This window comes from Doryrhamphus excisus, chromosome 15 (assembly GCF_030265055.1).
Source record: "Doryrhamphus excisus isolate RoL2022-K1 chromosome 15, RoL_Dexc_1.0, whole genome shotgun sequence".
NCBI lineage: Eukaryota > Metazoa > Chordata > Actinopteri > Syngnathiformes > Syngnathidae > Doryrhamphus > Doryrhamphus excisus.
This window is the reverse complement of record NC_080480.1, coordinates 13,943,819-13,960,171: the sequence shown is the minus strand read 5'-3', so window position 1 is coordinate 13,960,171 and position 16,353 is coordinate 13,943,819. Positions and strand designations below refer to the sequence as shown.

Genomic DNA, 16,353 nt, shown 5'->3' with positions numbered 1-16,353 from the left:
AAAATAAAATAAAATAAAATAAAATAATAGGGTTACTGGCAGCTCTACATCGCCTGCCCAAGGAGGAGCACTCATTGTCGCACACACTTTGTCGGAGGTACCGCTGGTGCCGCGGAGCTCAGAAGCCAGAGTTTACAAACTGCAGGCAATCTTGCCACGATATTGGTCGTGCAAATGTGGTCATTACGCTTTTTTTAACGGGACTACCGTGTCCGACATGAATGCAAATTTACCGACGAGAGCCGGCTGCTTCTGGCGGATATTGTGTGAAATGCCGTTAACAGATGAAACATTTTTTTTTTGTTACTCCAATAACTTCTGCTCAGGCGGCACGGCGGTCTAGTGGTTAGTGCGCAGACCTCACAGCTAGGAGACCAGGGTTCAATTCCACCCTCGGGCATCTCTGTGTGGAGTTGCATGTTCACCCCGTGCATGCGTGGGTTTTCTCTGGGTACTCCGGTTTCCTCCCACATTCCAAAAACATGCTAGGTTAATTGGCCACAGGTATGAATGTGAGTGTGAATGGTTGTTTGTCTACATGTGCCCTGTGATTGGCTGGCGACCAGTCCAGGGTGTACCCCGCCTCTCGCCCGAAGAAAGCTGGGATAGGCTCCAGCACCCCCCGCGACCCTCGTGAAGAAAAAGCGGTAGAAAAGAATGAATTAACTTCTGCTCAACAGCCATGCCCATAAGAATGCCCGCTTCTCTGTGACATCACAAAGGAACAGTTTTGCCACGCCCTCTGAAACCAAGCTTTTGAGCCGTCCCAAACTTCTTTCAGGGCTCACTTCCAAATGCGCAAACCTCATTATCTGAAACTTTGGCATGGTTTAACATGAGAATACAACATTCTAACTACATTCATCGGTCATAAAAGTGGAAAAAGCATAAAAGCTGATTGGTGTTAATGATGATGTAATCTCGTCGGGCCTGTTTCACTAATAAGGAAATACACAATTGACTTGATAAATTGGGGTCGTCGACATAAACGGGCCGTTTTAAGCGAGTAGCACTATATCAAACAGTGTGGGTTTGAGGTTTCTCACAGTGTAGCCCACAGGAGTCTCCAGAGGGATGTTCTGTTTGGTTTGGCAGCTGATGTGGTAAAAAGTAAAGAGAAGATGGTGGTTGTCTGTGAGGTTGGCAGGAATTTTCAGCTTCATCTCCTCGTAGAACTCAGGAGACCTGAGGGAAAGGGGGGGCGGGCGAAGAGTTAAACACTCAGATCAAGCGAAAGGAACTCAGAAGGGAATTAAGCCTGGAGGGGGGCGGCGAGGAGCTTAACAAAACAGGAAGGAAGGGAACTGCAGCGATCTTACTTGTTGTGGTAGATGATGGGAGTGAATGCCTCCTTGGTGAACTCGGCACAACTGGATTTCCCAAAGATGACCTGGTCAAACAAAGCAAAACATTCAATACTAGGAATGCGCCGATCAATTGCATGTTTGCTGTGTCAAGTAGTGATTGACCCGGCGAGGGACACACTTGGTCCCGTACTGCCATGAGAATCAGCACTAGTCTGTAAAACCTCACAGGTTTAGTTTGACAGCTTGACACAGGCTATGCCAATCGATGCCGGTGTGTTTGATCATTCCCTTGTCGAACCTGTTTGACGTTTCTTGCATCTTTTTTTACACGCTTTGCTTAGCAGTCTCTGGCGACAGCTACAGAATTATCTACCTGGTTTCTCATCTTTGGACTCCAAATATGATGTTTTACCAAAGTGACATTTTGTTTTTAAAACAAACAAGCAACGTGGTTAGTACAGAGCTTGTTTTTGTCCCAAAGGGAAGTGGATATCACGTTCATGAGGTACATACTCACTTTTTCCAAGAGTCACTGAACAATTTTACTCTCTTGTTGTCATTCTTGTCCTCAAAACATTTGCTTCAACTCTTAGTACTATTTTATTATACGTAACTGTTGAATTTAGACTTCATCGTATGGGCGTGCCTTGTGTTCTGCCTCCTTGTGGTGTATTACAGCTGTCTATTAGTGCCCTGTTATATGTGTTACTGTAGTTTTTATGATACGTAACTGTTGAATTCAGACTTCATCGTATGAGCGTGCCTTGTGTTCTGCCTCCTTGCGGTGTATTACAGCTGTCTATTAGTGCCCTGTTATATGTGTTACTGTACTTTTGTATTATACGTAACTGTTGAATTCAGACTTCAGCGTTTCAGCGTGCCTTGTGTTCTGCCTCCTTGTGGTGTATTACAGCTATCTATTAGTGCCCTGTTGTATGTGTTGCTGTATTTACTACTGCTACCTGCAGCGAGTGAATACTCAGCAGCTCCATCTCCTCTCAGTGTGTTTACACGCCTGTATGAGCATATTAGGAACCCACAGTAGACAATAGCTGGCTAAATATAGAGCCATAACAGTCCATAACTGCGTGAGCTGCTTGCTAATCGCCAATAAACAATAGAAGAAGAAGCAGCAGCAGTTAATGAGCTAAATGAATCTTCGGTTCAAGGAGTAGGACGAGGCACAGCAGAGGAGTGAATACCAAATGAAGTTGGCTGCTTGGCTGATTTCACTAAATAAACGAGGACGATTAAAATGTTGCCAGTCATAAATCAATTTAAAAATGTACAGTTAATCCATAATATGGTATCCATATCGTTATTGGCCGAACTAACTCATTGATAACACTGGGGAACAATATTTTTTCAACTTTCTGTTGCATTGGATTTTTTAACTGATTCTGAATGATTTTTAGGTGCTGATTTCAAATCTGAAATTAGTTTTTCTCCATAAGCTCTAGTTTTCATGCAATTTGAGATAGATGAAATAGTCTAAATATATGAACTTACGTAACCCAAATCTATGCGTTTTGAGATTATATACATAGATTCCATTCCTGTTCCAGTTTTCAAAGGTTTGCCTTCATTAAATGATAAAGACATTGGACATGATACGAACGAGGAAGACAGTTGTGACAATGAATTGCCAGAAACTGAGTGGGAACAATCCGAGGAATGTTCTTCAGAGACTGAATCTCCCCCAGGCCCCAAGCCTCTTCACCAAACTGAACTGAATGACTTAGTTCGGGATTTAGGTCTTTCAAAGAAAGCAGCTGAGCTTTTGGCATCAAGATTACAAGGCAAAAATCTTGTTGATCACACTGTTAAAGTGTCATATTACAGAAAGCGCGACCAGCTTTTTGTGACCTTCTTTTCTGAAGACAGACAGTTTGTTTACTGCCATGATATCCCAGGTCTTCTCAAAGAACTGGGTGTTCCTCACTATGATCCAACTGAATGGCGGCTCTTTATAGACAGTTCTAAACGCAGTCTCAAGTGTGTTCTTTTGCATAATGGCAATGTTTACGGGGCAGTGCCTGTAGGTCATTCAGTTCATCTGCGGGAAGACTATGATGACATCAGAATGGTCATGGAATTCTTAAAATATCGTGAGCACAACTGGATCATTTGTGTAGACTTGAAAATGGTAAACTTCCTTCTTGGTCAACAGAAAGGTTTCACCAAGTTTCCATGTTTCCTCTTCATGTGGGACAGTCGCGCACGAGACAGACACTGGGTCCAGAAGGACTGGCCTGTTCGTGAAACCCTTGAAGCAGGCATGCCAAATATCACACATGACCCAATTGTTGACAGAGATAGGATCATCTTTCCTCCTCTGCACATCAAACTAGGTTTGATGAAACAATTTGTCAAGGCACTGGATACCGAAGGTGAATGTTGTCGTTCGACAAGATCAAAGCAGGTGTGTTTGATGGCCCACAGATTCGAACCCTCATTCGTGATGATCAGTTTGTTGCCAAGATGACCGCCTTGGAGAGGGCAGCATGGTTATCCTTTGTGGCAGTCGCTTAGAACTTCCTTGGAAACAACAAGGCAGAGAACTACAATGAACTTGTGAACAGAATGCTCCTCGCTTTTCGTGCTCTCAGGTGCAACATAAGCATCAAGCTTCATTTCTTGAACAGCCACCTTGACCAGTTCCCTGAAAACCTGGGGGCTGTGAGTGACGAACAAGGAGAGCGGTTCCACCAAGACCTAAAGATCATGGAAGAACGCTACCAAGGTCGCTATGTATGATGGCCGACTACTGCTGGAGTATTAAACGAGATTGCCCAGATGAAGTGTACAAACGCAAAAGTTACAAACGCAAATTCCTGCCTGACTAAAATACTGTACTTACAGAAAGTGATAAGCGTTATTAGCTGTGATTGACTCTTATCTGAAGAACGTTGTAAATTATGCTTATTTCACGTTGCGATAAAGACTGTTTTCTGAGAAACGCTTCCAGAAAAACATATGGCACTTCTAACAATGGTGTACTTTAATCTAAAATCACATTTTAATGTTCTGTTTCTTTTGCCTTGTTAAATATACTGATTTGTGGCTGACATTGCAATATCCTATAATAATGCTCGATTTTTTTCTATTTTTAATAAAAATTAAAGATTGCATAAAATCTGTAGCTTGCAGAAAAAAACTAACTTCAGATTTGAACTCAGCACACTTAAATTGACTAAAAACAAGTCTTACTTTAAATGCAACATTTTGAGTGTTCCCCAGTGTAATCGGTACCGGAATCAGAGCATCGCTAGTCATTATTCTCGCCAACCACAACATTAAGCACACTTGCACTCTGAAGAGAACGTTCAACTTGAATTGACCCATGAACTTATAAAGGCTTCGTTAGCGCGAGTGCTGTTTGGAATGTTTTCTATGGAGCAGAAGTAAAAAGTCAAAGGGGCATACGTCCCCTTATATAACGTAAACCATGCAAATAGTGTAGCGAGCATGTGAAACCAAACCAGCCTCACAGAACTCACTAAATGTCACTAAACTTGCTTTCATCCTACCCCCTTGCTCCGCTTTGAAGATCTTCCACAGAGACATAAGTATATAATATTTCACCGCCTTCGGCTGTTCTTAGCTACAGGAATTACTTTCTCCCAAGAGCGATGCTGTCACTGAGAAAAAAAAAAAACCCACAGTGACTCACCGGCAAAGCTTGGCTGGGGTCCTCTCCTGCCATGAACTGAACTTTCACGGCGATGTTCCTCACCGAGCCCTGACGGCTGCCGAAGTTTAGGCTTTGAGGATAAACGTAGAGCAGGTTCCTGGCAGGTGAAAGACGAAAAAGGAAAAAAATTATTTCATCAACGTGCAATAAATATTCAGTGGCGGATTAATAGTAAAAATGACCTCGAAAGTGACTGCATGGTGAAAGTGACCCTGACCCCCAAGCCACGACAAACATTCGAGGTAATTCCAGTTCGTATTTTGAAACAGCTGATATTTATCCACTATTAAGAGGCTTTGTGACCTAGATGCCAACTATTGTATGCGCAGCCTTACATTTTAGAGGTCATCGAGTCGAAGGCCAACCCCTGGGATCGAACCACAGCTGAGCTAATGTTTGACCACGTTTTTTTTTTTTTGTACACAAATATAAGGCTCACGTTTCCTTTGAGTGAGACACATCTAGAAGCACATTGCCCGTCACTGCCTTTTGATCAACAGAGCAAAACAGGAGATAAAACCGCAATCAGTTAGGATGATCTGGTGCCTGTGCTTGCTTTATGTAGCAGTGGGGTTCGGACCCGTCCACGCAGCCTCCATCAAGAGGCCGGGAAGAACAGAAGACGTTAATGTTCTCATGTACGGCGTGATTCAGTTTGGCGAGTCCTTGAACTACGTGTTGGAAACCACCGAGGCCAAGATGGCTGAGATCGGGCGGACTCTGAAGGGCCACGAAGGTGCTCTGAGGCGGCTGGGGGAGCAGATGAGGCAGGCGGCTGAGGTGAAGGAACAGATCAAGGGAGTGATAGAGCTGTTGCTGGTAAGGGAAACGAGAAGGTATGCAAACATGGGATTGTTACGATCTGACAGCAGCATGCCACCAAAGATGTTAGATAATGGGGATGAATATCGGACAGCTGGGCAGACATTACAAAGCAGCATTTGTGCCTTTTTTGGGGGGGGGGGGGGGCGCGTTTCTGGCATCATATTCTTGCTTCCTCTTTTTTATATGTACTGTATGTAATAAGCTCCACAGACACTTTATTAGGTACCCATCCGCAATCCAACAACATCAGTCATCAATACATGAACTGCCTTACATTGGGTGTCCAACACAGGGGTGTCCAAAGTGCAGCCCAGGGGCCATTTGAGGCTTGTTTTTTTATTTTATTTGTTTTTTTATGGGCCTGCACCATGGATGTTAATACAAGTACTAATAATAAAAAGCATTGTCTTTAAATAAATGTATACAACTTTTATTTGTGGGGGTATGCTGGAGCCTATCCCAGCTGACTTTGGGCGAGAGGCGGGGTAAACCCTGGACTGGTCGCTAGCCAATCGCAGGGCACATATAAACAAACAATCATTCACGGTCACATTCATACCTATGGACAATTTGGAGTAGCCAATTAACCTAGCATGTTTTTTTTTTTTTGCCTTTTTAAAAAGCACTAAAAGTCACTACTGACTGTAAGCATAGATTATACCAAATATTAAGCAATATATTGAATTCATCGATCATTGCCAATATGTTATTTCTTAATATGTATGCAGAAATATTGAAAAAGTGTGTGTTTCAGTTCACTTCAGTATTTATGTATCTTCTGGCTTTCATGACAGAGGGAATGGGGTCCATTACCAGCCAAGGGAATGTAATCATTCAGGCGATTGACTATAAAGTCTCTGTTCTTTTCTGTTTCATTCTAAAATGGTGACATTTAAAAACAGGAAGTGAACAAACTTTAAATGACATCCATTAAATACATCCAAATTCTGTTCTCATAGGACCAGATGTCCAAGCAACAAGCTCATACCAAGATAACAGAAGGTCAGCTGGCCCGGATGGAGCAGGAAGAGGTGGCGCTTGGGACCAAAGTAAAAAGCCTGGAGTCATATCTTAACAACATGTTCCCCACCAGCATCAAAGATCTGCAGGTAAGCTGCAAGGCTTTGTTGGAAAAGGGGGTGGGTCTCACTCTGAGGTTTCATCTCTATTTGTGGCTTTAGGAGAGAGCCGCCTTGAACGGCAACATCTTGAAAGGTCTTCAACATTTGACGCAGTTTCAAAAAGAGAAAATTGAGAGCCAAAACGAGCAGATCTCGACGCTGCAGAGGATGGTGAGTGGTATATGTGTATATGGTAGTCTTCATTGAGCGGGGGTTATTTATGCTTTTCTTGTCTTCCAGAGTGAAGCTTTGTGAAGAAAAGCAACAAAACAAGTTCACCAGGACTATCAACATTGTCAGCACTGGACCCTCACAGCACTCCCTTTCACCTGTGCAATGCTTTCCAATGCACACTAGAATGTTTTGGGTTTTGTTTTTTGCTGCAACTTACATCTGTTTCTCATGCAACACTGCAATATGTACAGTATGTTATTTGCACTGAGCCTTAGAAGCATTGATTTTTTATTAGAATTATTAACATGTAGGGCTGCACAGCAGTCGAGTGGTTAGCGCGCAGACCTCACAGCTAGGAGACCCGTGCTCAATCCCACCCCCGGCCATCTCTGTGTGGAGTTTGCATGTTCTCCCCGTGCATGCGTGGGTTTTCTCCAGTTTCCTCCCACATTCCAAAAACATGCTAGGTAAATTGGCAACTCCAAATTGTCCATAGGTATGAATGTGAGTGTGAATGGTTGTTTGTCTATATGTGCCCTGTGATTGGCTGGCGACCAGTCCAGGGTGTACCCCGCCTCTCGTCCAAAGACAGCTGGGATAGGCTCCAGCAACCCCCGCGACCCTTGTGAGGATAAGCAGTAGAAAATGAATGAATGAATGAATGATCATGTAGGGCTGCACAACGGTCGAGTGGTTAGCGCGCAGACCTCACAGCTAGGAGACACGAGTTCAATCCCACCCTCGGCCATCTCTGTGTGGCGTTTGCATGTTCTCCCCGTGCATGCGTGGGTTTTCTCCGGGTACTCCGGTTTCCTCCCACATTCCAAAAACATGCTAGGTTAATTGGCGACTCCAAATTGTCCATAGGTATGAATGTGAGTGTGAATGGTTGTTTGTCTATATGTGCCCGCCTCTTTGCCCAAAGACAGCTGGGATAGGCTCCAGCACCCCCCACGACCAATGTGAGGATAAGCGGTAGAAAATGAATGAATATTAACATGTAATTATAAACTATTTTATTATAGTATATTGTCATTTAGGTATTTTTTGGTATGTGCAGTACACATTGTAATGCACGGTGTGTCTATTTGAAATTAATAATACAGTGTGGTCTTTCTTTCTCACACTAAGACAAGTGAATAAATAAATAAATAAATTATTAAAGGGACGTCTGTGATGCTGTTCTGTATATATACACACACACACTGTACCAATATTGTCGTGTTTGTGTGAAAGAGGCTCACCTGTAAGTGGTGTGCGGCGTGTACACGTAACGAGCGGGGAACTCCAACACCTCTTTAGTGGGGCGGACCCGCAGGTCTGGATAGGGCTTGACGTGTAGCAGCTCGGGCGAGAGGCAGTAATGAGGCGAGTCCGGCGCTGGGGAGATGTCGATCTTCAACTGGGCTGGAAAACGAGATGCGCACACAGGTCTAAAAATGTCTAGAAATGAATTCAACCCAAATGTATCACAATAAAAGCTTGATGGGCGGCTTCTTATGAGGTCACCTGTGACGGGCCTGAGTCGTCGCAGGACGGAGGACGGTCTGCGCATGTCTGCCAGGAACTTGTAGAGATCTTCATCACTCAGCCTGTCACCCTCCTTTATAAAAATATCAATATCGTTATTGTGTAGTGTTTGGAAGATATGACGACAATACACAAAGATACAGTTCTTGTGTTGGAAGCCATCAATCATATTAAGCTGTGTACTGACAGTATTATTGTCTACTAGATGGGAGAGAGAGCATAATGCCTTTCAAAATGAAACATGCTTTAATATTAATAATAGACTGAGCCCGGGTTGAGTCATATGCCAACCAATTTTTTGTCTTTAAAGTGACAACACTCAGAAATTGTGAGTGTGTGACACATCATATCATGGCGTCAAACTGTAATCCAACTTGTCAGCATCACCACTGGGCTGCGTCTGACCTGCTTGAAGAAGTTGGTGACGGTCAGTGTTGCCGGGCGGAAAGTGGCAAAGTTACACACGTCATCGCCGATGCTCATTCGCTCGAATCCCTTCCTCTTTTTCTCATTCCACGTTCCGTGGCCTTTACGCTCTGCGGGCCAAAAAAAAAAAAAAGGAAGCAAAGCTCATGTAACAAAGTGCATGTGTGATAGTCAAGTTCAATCATGTGTTTTTGGGACAGTACCAGACTCCGAGTCTGCGTCCAAGCGGTCCAGACCCCCCACGCTGCTGACGATGTTGAGAAGGTGAATAGCCGTCCAGGCAAAAGGCATGCGGAAGCAGCCAAGACGACTACAAGACTGCTCTGCCTGCAGACGCAGTTTCTCCAACTTCTCCTTGTGCTGCAAGTCGTTGTATAATCACCAAGTGGAAAAAAAGACATCACATAAAAGGTCAGTCACTGGGTAAACATTGCACCTAGCCAGACTGCATTGAGCAACCAGACCAGAAAAAGCGTGCATGCTGGTCTGCAGGTCATGATCACTGTGATCATACCTTAGAAGAGTCTGATTCCTTCATGACCATGTAGGGTTCACAGCACTCTCCAATGTCTCCTTGCTGAAGAACTTTCTCCAGCTGCAAGAGAAGCACTCAGGATGAGTTATCATGCACAATGCTGCACTTGAACTTCATAAAAAAAAGCAGACGAGATTATTGATGAGCACAATAAGAGAACAGTCAGCATTACGATGAAGGCTCCTCCAATACCTTAATAACCAAAAAGATATCGGCGGATGGGTACGTGATGGAGAAAATGGCAGAGCGTGCCAGCGTGGAGATGGCCATGTGAGGCGTGTGCGGCTTAAGCAGGCCTTTCATCTGATCAGAGTTCAGGTCGAAGTAGAAATTCTCGGAAATCTGTCATGGGAGAGAGGTCCAGATAAGCGGGAAGGGTTGGAGGCAGGAAACGGGAAGATGCACGTCAAGGCGAAGTAATTGAATTTTGCCTTCGAGATGTGAACCGCAAGTTCACTTAGGCTGTTTTAAGGCAGGGGGAGGGAATTCAATAAGGCAAGCATGAGATCACTGTTTTACTGGATTAATACAATTTTACTGCGAAAAATGTGATTAGACCTTTTTCTTTTCCTTGACATCATAAAGGGCCAGCGATCCAAATATGGGTTCGATTTCTATCTCAAACCTGAAAACATAAAATGTGCTTGTTAGGCTCCTTTTTTTTTTATTTTTTTTAAATGATGATAGTGAAGCTGCTGACTTGGAAACATCACTCACTTGAGAGAAAGACACTTGACCATGATCCTCTGGCCACAGTGTTCTTTGGGCACTTCGGGGGCAGTGCATCGCTCCACGGCTTCATCCTGCCACACACACACACACAGTCATCATGGCAACATGTCATGGCAACAGACAATGATGTGTACATAGACATTAAAAAAAAAGAGGGGCTGGAATGAGACAGCAAAGCAAACAGTATCCAAGGGTGAGGACAGTAAAACAGCAAGTGGTAGAGCAGCGTTCCAAGCAGTATAAATCATTTAAAAGCAATTGGATGCTTGCTTAGGGCTGCACAGGGCCGAGTGGTGAGCATGCATGCCACACAGCTAGGAGACCCGAGTTCGATTCCACCCTCGGGCATCTCTGTGTGGAGTTTGCATGTTCTCCCCGTGCATGAGTGGGTTTTCTCCGGGTACTCCGTTTTTTTCCTCCCACATTCCAAAAACATGCTAGGTTAATTGGCGACTCCAAATTGTTCCTCTCGCCCTAAAACAGCTGGGATAGGCTCCAGCACCCTCCGAATTGAACTCAGGTCTCCTATTTGTGAAGCCTGTGTGCTAACCACTCGTACACTGTGCAGCCCCTAAAAGGTTTTATTTCCTTTGGTTTACAAATTTGGGTAATAAGAGTTTAAAAGTCAATATAGGGGTGTTATTTCATGTCTAGAGGGCTCTAATAATGTTTAAATATTCATTCATTTTCTACCGCTTTTCCCTCACGAGGGTCGTAGGGGGGTGCTGGAGCCTATCCCAGCTGTCTTCGGGCGAGAGGCGGGGTACTGGTCGTCAGCCAATCACAGGGCACATATAGACAAACAACCATTCACACTCACATTCATACCTATGGACAATTTGGAGTCGCCAATTAACCTAGCATGTTTTTGGAATGTGGGAGGAAACCGGAGTACCCGGAGGGTGGAATTGAACCCTGGTTTCCTTGCTGTGAGGTCTGCACGCTAACCACTCGAACACCGTGTAGCCACCTTCGTGAGGATATGCGGAAGACGAACATATAGACATATAGACAAACAACCATTCACACTCACATTCATTCCTTGATCTTATTTTACTTTATTTTATTTTAAGTGCATTTGCCTTTAGTTTCATTGCTTTAGTGTTGCCCCATAAAATGACATCCTGTAATATATCATTACACCGACACAAACCTCATCGGGGGGAGGGTAGAGTCCCAGCAGGTCGCCGTGGCGGCCTTGCGAGCGTGCCTCTGTGTTACGGGAGTCCATGTCCTCCGGCCCCGTACGCTCCAGCACGGATGGGAAGAGCACATCTGGGGAGGAGTTCTTCAGGTCAAAGATACTGGAAGCCCAGCTGCCTCGTGGCGTCTCATCGATGGAGGCCGACCGCCGCTTTGCATCATCCTGAAGAAGTAATGTTGAGATCATGTGTTGTTATTTCGGACTCGAGAAGACGTCACCCTCAAGGGTTTGCTGCAGATGTTGTTGAAAGATCAAGAGAGGAATGTGCACGGGATCCGGTTTCCTTTCATCCATCCATCCATCCATCCATCCGCACTCATGTAATGGTAGCACAGCGTTAGGTACACCTGCACAGTCCGACGCATGCACAAATAGAAAAAGCATACTCGTAGATAAGCATCCTCCTACTTTTCATATCTACCAAGTGTACAATTTAACTCTGCGATTCAGGGCCACTGTTGAATTCCGTTTACATGTGGAGAAACAGTGTATACATGGAAAAGAATATTCCAATATCCTGTCTACATGCACCGCTATAATCAAACGGAATAGTCAATGGGGCATGCGCAGTAAAACGTAAACAACATAACGTGATTCATCAAAGATGGCGGACAAGAGTGTGATTACCACGGTTGTTGGGACAGTTGCTACGCTTTTTTTTTAAAGCAGCAACTTGAAACCCATGCAATCCTGCGGGGATGGGATTAATTTTTAATAATTAATTAATTTGTTCATTCATTCATTCATTTTCTACCGCTTTTCCTCACGAGGGTCGCGGGGGTGTGCTGGAGCCTATCCCAGCTGTCTTCGAGCGAGAGGCGGGGTACACCCTGGACTGGTGGCCAGCCAATCACAGGGCACATATAGACAAACAACCATTCACACTCACATTCATACCTATGGACAATTTGGAGTCGCCAATTAACCATTTTCAAGCATAAAAAATGGCTACATTCACTAAAATACGACTAAAATATTCAGAAGAGCATTGAAAGACACGTTGTGCTATGTAGTATTCCACACAGGGCACTAGGGGTCAGTGGGTGTCCATTAAGTTACATTGCAAGGTGTAAAGGTGACTATAGGGGTGTTATTTCATGTCTAGAGGGCTCTAGTAATATTCATTCATTCATTCATTTTCTACCGCTTATGCTCACGAGGGTCGCAGGGGAATGCTGGAGCCTATCCCAGCTGTCTTCGAGCGAGAGGCGGGGTACACCCTGGATTGGTGGCCAGCCAATCACAGGGCAAACAACCATTCACACTCACATTCATATCTATGGACAATTTGGAGTCGCCAATTAACCTAGCATGTTTTGGAATGTGGGAGGAAACCGGAGTACCCGGAGAAAACCCACGCATGCACGGGGAGAACATGCAAACTCCACACAGAGATGGCCGAGGGTGGAATTGAACCCTGGTCTCCTAGCTGTGAGGTCTGCGCACTAATTAATAATAAATTAATAATAATAAATAGTTTTTCGGCTGTCCAGTCTTGCAATTATGTTCAGTTCTTATAAAGTTTGTATCAAAAATGAACTTTCCGCTGTAGTCCAGTGATGACTGCTCGCCGCCATTTTCAAAACCTGCGTGTTACGTCACAGCTGAGCATGTGCTGAAAAAACGTAGTCTGACAACTTTCCGATTGAGTGGGTACAAGATACCTCAATCGGATTGGGGAAAGGAATATTCCACCCTTGTGAATCCGATTATATATTCATTCGGATTGGCTCTTTTCTTTCGGAATGAGGTGTATACAAAGGTTAGATTGAGCAAATAACCCGAATGGAATTGGAATATTTGGGTCCATGTAAACGAGGCTAATGTGATCTACCTGCTCGTCTTGGCGCTCGGCGGCAGCAGCCTCATCCAGTTCAAAGGTCTGTTTGAGCAGGCCTCGCTGCCTCTCCCGCTGTCGCTCGGAGCTGTGCGGGCTGTGCGTGGTGCTGTAGTGCTGGTATCTTACAAGGGAGTAGAACAGATTGCTTTGCTAATATCACAACTGTCAATCACGTGGGAAGTGAAATGGGGGGGAAAAAAAAAAAAAGAAAAAAAAAAGCACCGCACGTTATTAAAAGGAACTGAACTGGTTCCAGTGCGTCTACCACTTACTTTCTTTGAATGACAAGCCAGTCATCTGTGTAGACTGCCAAGGCGTCCCTCACTCGGGGATCCAGTGCACTAACGTAAGAAAAACACATGAATAAGTAAGCAGCCTTTAATATTCATGTTCCTTCAGTGTCACACAAAGAAATGCTTTGTTCTGATATCTGCCACACATTTGTCCTACACTACAATTCTATTAATCCTCCAAAGTGGGACATTTTCACATAAGAATGTGTTGGTCATTGGAAGCATTTTCTTACTCTTCCTCCTCAGGCAGCGGCGGCTCCAGTGTAATGCATTCTTTGTCCATATGGTGGAGCACTAAGTCGTCTTGGGGAAACTCCATGAGCTGCCTGAGGGGGCCCAGCTCCACCCCGGGAGCATGACTGCTCACATACTCCTCAAAATCCACCGGCTCCACGACCTCAGTCAGGGGTAACTGTCAAGTAATATCAGACTGTTAGGCGGACATTAAAATAACACATCAGCAAGAGTTAGGGTGCGCAAGGGAAGGGTGGACGAAAGGTAAGTCAGGACGATGCGTACAGTATCATGTGATCACAATCAGTGGCGTCATTAGGCCCATTTTAAAATTTTCTAAAATGTTCTTAAGCTCCCTCAATAATGTTATTTTATTCTTATTTTAAAATGTTCTAAAATGTTCTTAAGCCCCCTAAATAATGTTATTTTATTACTATTTTAAAATTATCTAAAATGTTCTTAAGCTCCCTTAATAATGTTATTTTATTCCTATCTTAAAATGTTCTAAAATGTTTTTAAGCCCCCTAAATAATGTTATTTTATTCCTATTTTAAAATGATCAAAAATGTTCTTAATCCTATTTTAAAATGATCAAAAATGTTCTTAAACTCCCTAAATAATGTTATTTTATTCCTATTTTAAATTGTTCTAAAATGTTCTTAAGCCCCTTAAATAATGTTATTTTATTCCTATTTTAAAATGTTCTAAAATGTTCTTAAGCCCCTAAATAATTTTATTCATATTTTAAAACATTCTAAAATGTTCTTAAGCCCCCGAAATAATGTTATTTTATTCCCATTTTAAAATGTTCTAAAATGTTCTTAAGCCCCCAAAATAATGTTATTTTATTCCTGTTTTAAAATGTTCTAAAATGTTCTGAAGCCCCCTAAATAATGTTATTTCATTCCTATTTTAAAATGTTCCAAAATGTTCTTAAGCCCCCAAAATAATCTTATTTTATTCCCATTTCAAAATGTTCTAAAATGTTCTTAAGCCCCCTAAATAATATTATTTTATTCCTATTTTTAAATGTTCTTAAGCCCCCTAAATAATGTTATTTTATTCCTATTTTAAAATGTTCTAAAATGTTCTTAAGCCACCTAAATAATGTTATTTTTTTCCCCCAAAAAATCTGACAAATTTTATATAATAGGGCAAAAGCAGGCTAATAAGCAAGCCAATAAGCAGGCTAATACTAGCCTAGTAGTAATAATAATAATAAGAAGAATGATTATAGTAATAATAATAGGCTTGAGCTTGAGCAATTTTTGTGTGTACTTGATTGTGTGTACTTGTGTAAATTTAATTGAGTATCTCCACTAAATCTGTCCAAAAGTGGGAAAGTTATATCCCGGTTCTTGTTTGTTATTTTATTTTATTTTATTTTTTAAATCTACTACATTCATTCATATCCTGTGCATCTCCAGGGGGCTAAGCCCCCCCGTGCTCAGAACCTAGTGACGCCCCTGATCACAATTAATGTCTTCAATTGCTTTGGATGATCTCGTTTCCACTTGACCGTGATGACTACACCATCTATGTCCCGCTTGTTCATCCATGAAGGATCTGAGTTCATTTACCAAATGTGTCACCCCCACATCAGGGCATTTTGGACGATATTCTCCCAAACACGACATCTTACATAAGTACCCTCATTCGGGTTTTTGTATGTGCATGGGTTCCAATTGCAGAAACCCTGTCGTCTTGTGAAAACAAAGAGAAAGAAGAGCGCCGGCGTATGTCAGGTCTCGAAAACAACCAACGTTTACATGTTGTCAACTTGGCTCATTGTAGCTTTGATGCTGGAAGGCAAACGCAGGTAAATTAAAAAGGGTGACTCACAGGATTGTGCAGTCCTCGCTTTTTAGACAGTAGCGGGGAGCCATACTCTCTGGACACTTGTTTCCGAACCTCTGAAGCCACGGTCCTGAGAAAGAAGACATAAGGAATAAATAAATAAATAAATAAATTCTTTTTTTTTTTTCAACATGTGCACTTACTGTACAACAACGCCTGTGTGTATTTTCTCTTTTTTTTTTTGATGGTACAGAAGAGAGTGATAATAAAAGTAAATGTAAAAAATCTACTCCTTTCATTCATTTGAGGAAATACTACATTTTACAGTTAACTCCCATACATGCAAGAATAAACCACCAGATAAATAATGTTATTTTATTCCTATTCTAAAATATTCTAAAATGTTCTTAAGCCCCCTAAATAATGTTATTTTATTCCTATTTTAAAATGTTCTAAAATGTTCTTAGGCCGCCAAAATAATGTTATTTTTTTCCTATTTTAAAATGTTCTAAAATGTTCTTAAGCCCCCTAAATAATGTTATTTTATTCCTATTTTAAAATGTTCTTAAGCCCCCTAAATAATGTTATTTTATTCCTATTTTAAAATGTTCTTAAGCCCCCTAAATAATGTTATTTTATTC

The 16,353-nt window shown here is 42.6% G+C and overlaps 2 protein-coding genes across 7 annotated transcripts in view; one reads left to right on the top strand and one right to left on the bottom strand.

The window, feature by feature from the left end:
- The window catches only part of LOC131103136 (dedicator of cytokinesis protein 7-like), a 39,244-nt gene that overhangs the window by 19,545 nt on the left and 3,346 nt on the right, over positions 1–16,353 (bottom strand). For 4 of the 5 annotated variants that reach the window (XM_058049100.1, XM_058049098.1, XM_058049102.1 and 1 more), the window contains 16 exons: positions 15,758–15,842; positions 13,915–14,093; positions 13,661–13,729; positions 13,383–13,509; positions 11,498–11,710; positions 10,330–10,415; positions 10,171–10,237; positions 9,805–9,954; positions 9,592–9,672; positions 9,281–9,437; positions 9,057–9,187; positions 8,631–8,724; positions 8,366–8,528; positions 4,981–5,098; positions 1,320–1,390; positions 1,047–1,185 (listed from right to left, as the gene is read on the bottom strand). In XM_058049100.1, coding sequence (XP_057905083.1) covers positions 1,047–1,185; positions 1,320–1,390; positions 4,981–5,098; positions 8,366–8,528; positions 8,631–8,724; positions 9,057–9,187; positions 9,281–9,437; positions 9,592–9,672; positions 9,805–9,954; positions 10,171–10,237; positions 10,330–10,415; positions 11,498–11,710; positions 13,383–13,509; positions 13,661–13,729; positions 13,915–14,093; positions 15,758–15,842 — 1,930 coding nt within the window. Of the gene's footprint in view, positions 1–1,046; positions 1,186–1,319; positions 1,391–4,980; positions 5,099–8,365; positions 8,529–8,630; positions 8,725–9,056; positions 9,188–9,280; positions 9,438–9,591; positions 9,673–9,804; positions 9,955–10,170; positions 10,238–10,329; positions 10,416–11,497; positions 11,711–13,382; positions 13,551–13,660; positions 13,730–13,914; positions 14,094–15,757; positions 15,843–16,353 lie in introns of those variants that run through there. The other variant, XM_058049103.1, reaches the window with a different exon arrangement.
- On the top strand, positions 5,354–8,284 carry angptl8 (angiopoietin like 8). Of its 2 annotated transcripts, XM_058049138.1 has the most exons (4): positions 5,354–5,820; positions 6,786–6,935; positions 7,008–7,118; positions 7,188–8,284. In XM_058049138.1, exons 1-4 carry the CDS (start codon positions 5,536–5,538, stop codon positions 7,200–7,202), a joined length of 561 nt encoding a protein of 186 aa, XP_057905121.1. In that variant the 5' UTR covers positions 5,354–5,535; the 3' UTR covers positions 7,203–8,284. The 2 variants fall into 2 exon arrangements, with proteins under 2 accessions (XP_057905121.1, XP_057905120.1); XM_058049137.1 differs by having other exon boundaries at positions 7,008–8,284.

What these genes read in the sequence shown, in the direction of transcription:
- angptl8 (XM_058049137.1), top strand. Translation starts at nt 5,536, where the DNA reads ATGATCTGGTGCCTGTGCTTGCTTTATGTAGCAGTGGGGTTCGGACCC. An exon ending in GAGTGATAGAGCTGTTGCTG is followed by an intron (nt 5,821 to 6,785) that starts GTAAGGGAAACG and finishes CTGTTCTCATAG; the next exon opens with GACCAGATGTCCAAGCAACA. An exon ending in CCAGCATCAAAGATCTGCAG is followed by an intron (nt 6,936 to 7,007) that starts GTAAGCTGCAAG and finishes TTGTGGCTTTAG; the next exon opens with GAGAGAGCCGCCTTGAACGG.